Source organism: Malurus melanocephalus, unplaced genomic scaffold (assembly GCF_030028575.1).
Source record: "Malurus melanocephalus ecotype Western Australia unplaced genomic scaffold, MMel_1.1 scaffold_226, whole genome shotgun sequence".
Lineage (NCBI taxonomy): Eukaryota > Metazoa > Chordata > Aves > Passeriformes > Maluridae > Malurus > Malurus melanocephalus.
The window spans coordinates 1,106,901-1,117,282 of NW_026623458.1; the positions used below are offsets into that span (position 1 = coordinate 1,106,901).

The window sequence follows — 10,382 nt, forward strand, 5'->3', positions numbered from 1 at the left end:
TGTGGTTCATTTCCCATGGGCTGCAGTCCTTCAGGATAAACCTTCTGTAGCACAGGTTCCTCTCCATGGGCTGCAGTGTGGATCTCTGCTCCATGCTCCTCCCCAGGCTGTCTCACTGTGGCCTTCTCTGAGGCCTGCAGGGGCATCTCTGTGCCAAATGTATTTCCTTTCAATGTGTTTTTTAGGAAGATGCATTTTAGGGAAAATTAGTAGCACAGGTGCAAGCCAGAGGGGTCAGGGTCCTTTCTGTGGTGTTTACTGTGCCAGTTCTGGGCAAACCTGCACTTCCCAGCTGGAGGGGGTTTTATTTTTTTAGAATTGTATACAGTTCTGATCAAACCAGAGATATTGGAGAGTTTGACAGCTTCTGCTTTAATCTGGATTTCTTTTCTGACACAGGGTAGAGCARGCACCCAGGTTTTCCTCACTTGTGCTGTCTCCCGTCTCATCCATCTGGTACTGCCCCTGAAATGGAGTACGTCTGGTATTGGCTCGATGATTCTGGCCAGTTGATTGAGTATGGGAAAGAGGTGAGATCCATCTGCTGYTCATGCCAGAATCTTTTGTTGAGCCATCTTTGGAGAGTTGTTTAGAGCGCGTTGTTCTGCAGCTGGCGTGTCCTGCACGCACCGCTGGGTGCCCTTGTGGTGCTGCTCCGCTGCCTGGCTGGAATTGTCTTATTAATTGYCCCTCAAAGCGTGGCTGGAACTCTGTGAAGGCTTTCAAGGCTTTGGAAGCCTGGTGCATTTTCCAGAGCTGACAGATATCTTTTGGCTGGAGCTGACCACACAGGCTGAGGGGTTGCTTTGTTGCCGTTGTTACAAGGACTGTACTCTGTGGGGTGCAGAGCAAAATTATTGAACCCTTGGAGACTTCAAAACATCATYCTGTGATCAGGACCTGGGGAAACTTTGGTATTTCCCCACAGGGACACCTAAACCAAAGGGTGGTTTCTAACAATCTCCTCGTTCTTTCTGCAGCACCCAGTTCATGTCTCTGCCACTGTGACATCTGAATTTCTGGAGAAYGAGTATCAAACTGACAAGAATGGTGTTATTTACTTCAGGGCTGGCTCTCAGCAGTATAAATTAGACTTTGCAGGTGAAGTATCTCCTGTTTAAAGTTCATTGCACAGTGCAGCTGGCTTAAAAGTTTTCATGCTATGTCTGCATCTCTTTGAACAGGTCTTTTTCCTCCTGCAAATTTTCTCCAAGCAGAACTTGAGCAGTAGGYAATTTTTTCTGCAGTTTCGAGATGCCTCACTTGGGCATCTGTAGTTAAAAAAAACATCCTTGACAATATTGTGCATTCAGAAGAAGAGTTGAGAGTAAATGCTTCATGGCACCTTGGCTCATGCATTTGGGTTTATATGACTGAAAAGGAGAAATGAGAAATCAGAAAACAAAAAAAAAAGGAAAGTGAGCCCATGGTAAACATTTTGTAAGCTTCTTATGGGGAGATAAAGCCCAGAGTGCAGCAAACAAAAATTTAGGACTGGTTGCACAGAGAGAGAGAAATGGGAAAATTAAAAATGCTTTTCTGTTTCTAATTTCTTTACCCTTCTTAAAACTCCTGTTGGCTTTCCAAACTTTAAATGTTTCCTGGCATGAATAAAAGTGGTGTTTAAAGGAGGAAACAATGGATAATTAGCCATGTTACACAGCGTGTGCTCTGTGATGTTGTTAGAGGACTGAGAAAAGAGTGCAGGCTTTACTTTTGGCACCACGGAGCAGCCCTGTGCTGCCAGGAAAGCTGAGTTTGTCACCCCATTGCACTGAAAACCCTTTCCTGCTGTAGGAATGCCATCAGATGGGGTTTTCTCTGGCCAGCAGCCTGGGTGTGAATACTTGTGCAGGTGCAGTTGGTTGTCTTCAACAGTTTGACAGGCTGTGCTGTCAGGAACCTTGCTGATCTCCAAGCAGGAGTGGTGCAAATGGGAATGGTTATGGGGTTTGGACTGGGGTGGGTGGGGTAGAGAGAGCACCACTTGTTTTTACTTCATGTTTAAGAGYCTGTCCCTAGAAAATGAATTATGTCATTATTGAGTTACTGTGTTTTTCTTTCAAGACATGGTCCAAACAAATGTGGTCTTTCAAACTCGAAGAARTGTCATTCGGCTGCCAAAACAGTCTGAAGGTGGACAAGATGGAAGGTAATTAAATTCATTGCTTAACARTGTCTCTGGAGGRCATCACCTTTCTGCTAAGAAGTTCYTCTTCCCTGCCTAGAATGCAATTTYGTATTTCTTAAATTCATTTTTAGATACCTGTTGCTGATTTAACGGTACATTTTGCAGTGACAGTATTTGTGAATTATGCAACGCTTCCATGAAGCTCTCTGGAGGGACTTTGGGTGGCAGTCTGGCAGCTGTGAGGGACCACTGGAGTGGATTTGTTCTCTCAGTGAGAGACAAGGCCACATTGGGCTGGCACGACCGTGCCAGGGATTTTTGTGCCTTCATTTATGCCCCAACATTAATAAATAAACTGTGCAGTGAGTAGGAGCAAGGGACTGCCAGTCCCAAGAGCTGTGGTGCATCTGGATGTCATCCCTTGGAAAGCTGGGGATAAATTAAAACAGAACAGGCAAATCCACTTAAATGAACTAGAAGCACTTTCTTGAGATAACCTATCTTTTCTAAAGCTACTTCAGCTTAACAGAATTTGGACATCTCTGCTATAAATGTTATTTKTGCTACTGATTGATTTTAATAATCTGTCTTTGCTTTAGAAACTCACCAGCTGACGGTGAACATGAAGCTGAGGGTTCAATTAAAGTGTAAGTTCAACCAAAGGTGTGTTCACTCAAAAAGAAAACAAACTCCTGAATATATACAATATAAAATAATAAAATATAAAATAATAAAATATAAAGTAATAAAATATAAAGTAATAAAATATAAAGTAATAAAATATAAAATAGCACCTGAATGGAAACTACAGCTCCTGAATGGATGCCTGAAGGCTGCTTTAGAGCCCATACTTGGATTTGGTTAGGGGAATCATTGTCTGACTTGCTCCTTTTTCTGTTCTGYAGCCAAAACACAACTCTGTCACATCCTGTCTATCCTCCACAGTGGGACCAAACTGCACTCCCTGATATCGGTTTCAAGGTAGGACTTTTCAGCTCTCCAGTGGGTGGGGAGAGTTGTATCCTGTGCTGGTTTTTTCCAAGAGCATGATTCATGGCAATTGAGATGTTGCCAGATTTTAAATGTTTATAAAATAAGCAGCCACAGTGTGGAAGAAGATTGACAATTTCATATTTATGTATTTCCTGGGAGGCTCACTGAGAACCCCTGTGATACCACACAGAATAAGAAAGGCCATTGCTGCCCCTGCCTGTGCTCTGCACRCTCCCAAGGCACTTCATCCTCTGCCAAACCAGATGAATTGCATCTGAAGGGGCTTTTTCCCCTGTCCATTTGAGGCAGAATGTTATTTGCTGTGGTGAAACTGCAGCTTAGCCCTGTAGGGAAGGARACCCCTGTAGGGTATCAGATTAAGGTAAAACCTCCACCAGGCAGCTGGTAATTTTTGTGGTAGGGCTTTTCAGCAGATGGGAAAATACCTTATTTTCACTAATACCTTATTTTCGGTGTTTCAAACATTTTCAGTTGATACAGCTCAGCTACGATTCCCAAGAATATGAAAAAATCAAGACTCTGTTTGAGAAGACAATGAAAAATTACTGCATCAACCAACTGCAGAGGATCCAGAACCCAACACTTTGGGACATTTTTCAGTGGTTTGTCTCTTATTTTATTTCATTATCCTTACTGTATGATAAAACTGATATTTCCTGGTCTGTTGTCCTCCACATTTGGATCTGCCCAATTTGGAGCAGCCCAGCAGAGCTGTGTTCTGCACAGACACACACRTGCAGATGGGTCTCTGTGGACTCCACGGTGCCAGTAATTGACACATGGACTTTGTTTTGGGTTTTTTTTGCATGCAAAGCCATTTATCATAAAGAAGCCTTGTATTTTATAAGAATTCAAACGATTAACAATCAATCTTTATTGGCATACAATGTATAAAATAAGTAAAGCTTATTTTTTCTGTATTCCCTTTCTCATTCCTTCTCTGTTTTTTTCCCATAACTTTCAATTCCCTATAAAGTAACCTTCCTATATTTATTTATAACTATTCTCCCAAAWTTTTTCTAGTCACCAAAACAAACAAATCYTCACTTTCCCAAACCTACATTCCCACACCATGGTGCCTTCAGCACCGTGTACTGCTTGTGTATAGGCTGGGGCTCTGTCACCAAGGTGAGAGTTAGAAATGGAGTTTAAGGAGAAGACAGGGCAGACATGGCCAGACAAGCCTACTAAGCAGGCTGTGCCCTGTTTTTACACCACCAGTCCTTTTTACCCCTTTATCCATCTATTTTGCTGTTTGTCCTGCTCAGAGTGTCTTGATCCCTCCCTCCTCCCACCTGCAGTTCCTTTGTTAAACATTCAAGTCCTGTGCAGTCTCTGAAAGCTCTTTCTCTCTTCCCCATAACAAAATCTGTATTCTCATGGGCAGAACTTTCTTTTTGTCTCTGAACTGCTCTGGACCCTTTCCACTGTTCACAGTGCTGTGTATTCCTCTGATCCCTGGGGCTGAGGCTTCCCTGGAAGGGGACTGGGATTCCTCTTTCTGGGGGACTGGGATTCCTCTCTCTGGGGGACTGGGATTCCTCTCTCTGGGGGACTGGGATTCCTCTCTCTGGGGGACTGGGATTCCTCTCTCTATGACTTGGTTGTTGGGGTTGCATCTGTCTTCTTTTGTGTGTGTAGAAATGAAGCTTTTATGCCTAGCAGGATGTATCTGTGGTATGTGCTAGTGTTATCCAAAAAGTAAATTCTTTTCCTTCATCATAATTGAGCTTTGGTGTTTCAGGTTCATTCTTTTGGTTTTAGTCTCTTTGATATAGAGTTAAAAAAAAAAAGAGGGACATTTTTTGGTGATAGAGGCAGAGATTATACAATCTTCACTGTGGCTTCATACAGCTCAGTTTTATAATCATATTTATGTTTTCAGGATTTATRTAACATGGGAACTGACCAATTTCCAGTCAAGAGATGTTTGTCTCTTTACTCTCTCATCTGGTATGAAGTTGTGGGTGACACAGTCCAGAGTGATGCTGAGAGCTTTTTGTTTGCTGGCAGGAGCCAGCTGTGCTGCAGGGTACCAGCAGAAGTGCAAAGCAGGCAGTAACCCCACTGAGAGTGGTTTGTGTCACTGTTCTTCCATGACCCAAAAGTAGAAGGGGTTGAGTTGGGAAATTGTCCTTGTTTGAACCAGGATAACAAGTCATTCTCTTTTTTTTTTTTCCTTTGTCTCCAGGCAAAAAGAGAAGATGAAGAAGATCAATAAATTGAAAACGGTGGAYGAGCGGCTCCTGTTCCATGGCACAAATCCATCCCACGTGCCTGCCATCTGTGAGCAGAACTTTGACTGGAGACTCTGTGGGACTCATGGGACGTTGTATGGGAAAGGTACAAGTGCAGAAGGTGTAGGGGCTGTAGCAGCAGGGGCTGCAGACCCCAGCCAGGCTGAGGGATGGGCGTGTGCAATGACAGATGGTTCCTGAGCCATGCACTCCAGCCATGGGGGCACTGTCACCTGTGTGCAGCTGCATTGCTACAATCCCATTCCASAAAGGGCTAAAACCCTCTCCTTGCCTCAGGTACCTGCTTTTGGACAGGTGGGATTGGGAGGCTGACTATGAGATGTGGCTGGAATTTGCCAGTGCTTTACCATAAGCCAGTATGGGAGCACCTGGCAAGAATGCATGTAGGGCTAGCTGGGGCTGTTGAATGGCTGGCTGCCAAAGGGCTGCTGGCACGTGTTTGTCCCTGTTTAGCTGGTGCATTGCCTTACCTGTGCCTTTTCCTGTCCCTAGGGAGCTACTTTGCCCGGGATGCCAGCTATTCCCACGAGTACTGCTCGTCCCGCAGCGGGCGCTACAGCATGTTCGTGGCTCAGGTCCTYGTTGGGGACTTTGTGCAGGGACACCCCGAGTTCTGCCGCCCCCCAGCCAGAGCCAGCAATTCCAACAGACTCTATGACAGCTGCGTRGACGACCCCACAGACCCTTCCATCTTTGTCATCTTYGAGAAGCAGCAGATTTACCCTGCCTACATTTTGGAGTACAGTGTTGAGAGCCGCTGTGTGCTCCTGTAACGAGCGGTGCAATCTCCTTTCAGTTCACACGGAATAAATTACTCTTTAGTACACTTTTTTAAAAAAAAATGTTTGAACAATTTTAGTTGTAGGTTTAGGATACTTTGTAATGCAATGAACTAGTATCAATCCCCTGATGGTTTTGGGGGCATTTGTTCTTTGTTGGGCTATTCTTTCCCCAGAAAAAGTACTAAATCTTATCATTGACCATATCTCTAACCTGGAACAGATTCCTACCTGCCTGGCAGGTGTACCCTCATGCAGTGACACCATCTGAGTTATAATTAACTTGGTCCACTGCTGTGGTCACTTTGGRTTGATTCCTGCCTGTGATGGTGCTGATATGCCCAAGGGACACTGGGCAGGGAATGTGAAAGAAGGAAAAGTGAAAGTACCTGCATCATGGTGCACAAGAGAGGAATCACGGCCTGTCTTTCCAGTAAATGGCAGGAATCTTGTAATTAATGGTGGCAAAGAACATTTCCTTGTTTCCTGGTTACATTGCTGACAGCTCTTACCCTGTTCTGCTGTGTCAAGTCAGCCTGTCCCTGTGGCACCCTATCCTTCATCTGTCCCCACTGGATTTAGGGCAGGAGAAGCAGGGATGTGACAGTGAGGAAGTCCGTGGTGAGCTGAATAATGGCCCAGAGCAGTGTCCCAGCAGGGCTGCAGAGCCAGGACCTGCAGCAGGGAGTGGTGACAGACAGGGGCATGGGGAGGGGTGGCTGCTGGCAGGGCCACCTCCTTCCCACCCTGCTGGTGGCTGTTTTAAATCATCCTGCTGCTGTTCTGAATTACTGCTTCCCTGGGGGACTGAGAAGTGTCCCAGTAGTGTGTGCTCCAGTGGGGAGAGCTTGAATTGTGGTCATGGTACTTGATGGATAATGGGATAATATCTAGGATGACTGATAGCATAGAAAAAAAAAAAAAAAAAAAAAAAAGTGTTAAAAACAAAAAAAAAAAAAAAAAAAAAAAAAAAAAAAAAAAAAAAAAAAAAAAAAAAAAAAAAAAAAAAAAAAAAAAAAAAAAAAAAAGAATGGTTTATTTTAAAACATTGATGTATAAGTTGCAATTCAGGAGAGGAGCCCCAAGTGGTTCACTTGGTGGGAGGAACCAAGAGGAGGGGTGTGTCAAGGATCTCATCTGCTTTCCTAAAACCTGCTATCTTCAGGCACAGTCTGTGCCCTTGGAAAATTCAGAAAGACAGCTGTAAGTCCCTGAGCTGCACTAACTCATGCACTGCCATGTCTCACTGCTTTTGCAGAACCTTAAAGCCTGTTCTTTTGCAAATTGATTATCTAGTCCTGTCAGCCACAGGTGAGCAGAGAACTTTCCATGCAGGAAGTAAAAAAAAGTCACTTAAAGTGAATATATAATATATGGTATATTAAAAAAAAAAAACCAAAAAAAACCCCAAAATAGCAGCAAGTTATCTGCCACACACTTTTCTCAGTAAGAAAAGTGATGCCCTTGCATAAATTATCTCCCATTCTCCTCCATGGCAGAAGAAAGCACTGATCATGTGGGAGAATTTTCCAGCAAGGTGGGCTTCAGAGCATGATTGCCAAACTCATCAGAAGCATGAGAAGGTGAGGGAGAGTCTGCTGAGGAGCCAGTGGAAAAGGAGGGGGGTTGTTGATCTGAAAAAGAGAAAACCAGGCAGAGAACAGAGGACAGGTGCAAACATGCAGAGTTTGGAAGAAAATGAGGTTTTCCAGTAAGTCAGAACCGTTTCTGACTGCAGGGAGGGTTTCTCACAGCCTCCAGCTGCCTCCAGAATGAGGTGCTGGGTGTTGGATTGAGGGGATCAGGCAGGGTCTGGTGTGAGCAGCTGTGACAGTGGTGTGGGACTGCTGSGGGCTTTGCAGGTGCTGGAGCACCAGATCTGCTGTGGAAATTCTCCCCGAGGAGCCCTCACTCTCCCAGGGTCACTCYCTTTGTGCCACTGCCTGAAGGAGCAGTCCTGTCTCCAGGGAATTGCTGCTGCTGTTTCCCCCACACCACTGCTGGGGTGAGGGGAAGCAGATGTAGGGCATTCACCTGCTTAAAAACTGACCTGGCCAAAAACCCCACAAAACCCAAAATATGGTTCAGCATGAGAGGTTTCTCGTTCTGCTTGTGTTGCCACCAGCAAAGAGCTGAGCAGGCTGCAGCATGATTTTTAACTGGCATAAGAGGATCCTGAACCTSTAGCCCAAACAGATTTGGGAATCTAAAGTTAAAAGACTTGGGAATATTTCAGCCAGTAAGGCACTGAGAGCAGAAGCTGCTAGTAAAAGTGAAAATCAACTTAATATGTGGATATTTCTTCATGGGACTTTTGTTTAATATCATATATTTGTTAAAGCTTCTTCCCAACCTGAACTCTTGGTGCCTCTGGAGTACCTGGGTGCCTTCCAAGCACTGATCAGAAAACATTCCTCAGCACCCTTTTGGATGAGAAATGCTTGCAAACCAACAGCAACATGTGCAATAGTTGGCAGGCACCAAGCATGGATCTGYTGGCTTTTCATTCACTTTTTCTTGTCCTGCAAAAAAAATTAAGATTTCCCTACCCTGTTGAGAAAGGGTTTAATTTACTGAGTTTGACTTCTCAGCATTTTTAAGGAACCTTTTAAACTATTTTGACAGAATTTATTACAGGATGATTAAACTGCAGAAACCTAATGCTTGATTGGGCGTGCTGAATGACACATTATTTTCCAAAACATTCAGACCTTTAAAAATCAACCTGAGCCCCATAACCTGGCATGACCACTGTATGGGTGCCAGGTGAAGAAAACACAGATATTGTTCTTGGCATAGCATGCTCGACAATTGCATTATTTAACAAGGCTGTTTCTAGATATAGAGGGAATAATGATCCCAAATCACGGGGTAATGAGGGGCTGAGGGTTTGGGGGAGGAGACAGATCTCAGGGAACAGCTTTTTTCTATTTGTCCTGTTCTTTCTCAGGGCATGTTGAGTCCCTCATTTCCCAGAGCTGCTCAAACTGTCTTTACAAGGTTTCTTTTATATCTGACTTACAAATAGGAGCAACAGGGAAGACTGACCTGGTTCTTATCCATCTGTTCTTAATAAGTTTAGATTTTCCTTCCAGATGGCTTGCASCAATGTCAGAGGGCCCGTTAATTGGTGTGCCAATGCTCAGCTYAGAAATACTTGGGAAATGTCTACACATGATATCCCCACCATTGGAAGAAGCTTTTATCTTTACCCACTCCCAAGGAAAAGTTTTATTTCAATGTGTGCTCTGTGGATATTTTTTCTTGGTCTGTATCTTCAGCTTTKGTCTCCTTAACCATATTTTATTTTCAATATCATTTTCTGTTTACTAAGCCCAAAGGAGGTGTTGGAAGTCACATTGGCCTCTGCGTGAACAATTTGTTCACACTTTGATTCTTCCTTCTTGCAGGCTCTTTCTGACTGCATTTTGCAGATAGACCCAAGCAACTTCYAGTTTATTTTTCTTTTAAAAATTCCTGTAGCTTCATTGGGCTTTTTCACTATGTTCTGTGGCATCCACCTCAAATTGTGACACATTCTGCTGACCTGTATTTTGTCTCTCAGCTCAAGCAAGTTCTTCTAAGAGCCTTTTCTCATATCCTTTTTCCTCTTTGATCCTCATACAAACTGACTTCACTTTAGCAATAACACAACCTCTGCCTTCACATAACTTATTTGACTGAAGGTTCTCACACCTATCCTAATGTCTTTAAAAAAATACTCTTTTTTTTCCCCTTGGTGTTTTTTTTTTCCTTGTTTGTTTGTTTTGGAGTTTTTGCTTGTTTTGTGGGTTTTTTTGTTTGTTTGATTTGTTGTGTTTGGGTTTTTTTCTTTCCCCTGAGCAAGTCAAATTCCTTACTAACACAATACCCTCTGTACATTTCTTTTGTCAGAGATGTGATTAGTTTCACTGCATGAAACTGTAGAATACTAACTAAACCTAAACTTTGTGACAACACCATCAAAATCTGTTTTTCCCATCAGGATTTCCTCCAGCTGCTGCTGTACCTGAACAGTCTGAGTAACTCTATTATGTGTCCTGCTCACTGGCTTTTCTTTTCCTTCCCAGATTGACCTTTGGATTGTTTTGTTTTGTTTTGTTTTGTTTTTTCCCCCTCAACTTTTAGTTCTACGTGTTTCTGTTACCATGGAACATCGAGGCTGCTTCCTGAACTGAACCATAATTAATGACACTGGTA

General features: G+C 43.5%; 1 protein-coding gene across 2 annotated transcripts; it reads left to right on the forward strand.

The window, feature by feature from the left end:
- The first annotated feature begins 376 nt into the window (after positions 1 to 376).
- Positions 377 to 7,106, forward strand: PARP12 (poly(ADP-ribose) polymerase family member 12). Of its 2 annotated transcripts, XM_057374468.1 has the most exons (8): positions 377 to 530; positions 981 to 1,101; positions 2,068 to 2,152; positions 2,731 to 2,778; positions 3,037 to 3,112; positions 3,617 to 3,747; positions 5,337 to 5,488; positions 5,896 to 7,106. In XM_057374468.1, the coding sequence occupies exons 1-8, from the start codon at positions 471 to 473 to the stop codon at positions 6,174 to 6,176; spliced, it is 954 nt and encodes a 317-aa protein (XP_057230451.1). In that variant the 5' UTR covers positions 377 to 470; the 3' UTR covers positions 6,177 to 7,106. The 2 variants fall into 2 exon arrangements, with proteins under 2 accessions (XP_057230451.1, XP_057230452.1); XM_057374469.1 differs by lacking the exon at positions 2,731 to 2,778.
- The last annotated feature ends 3,276 nt before the right edge of the window (positions 7,107 to 10,382 follow it).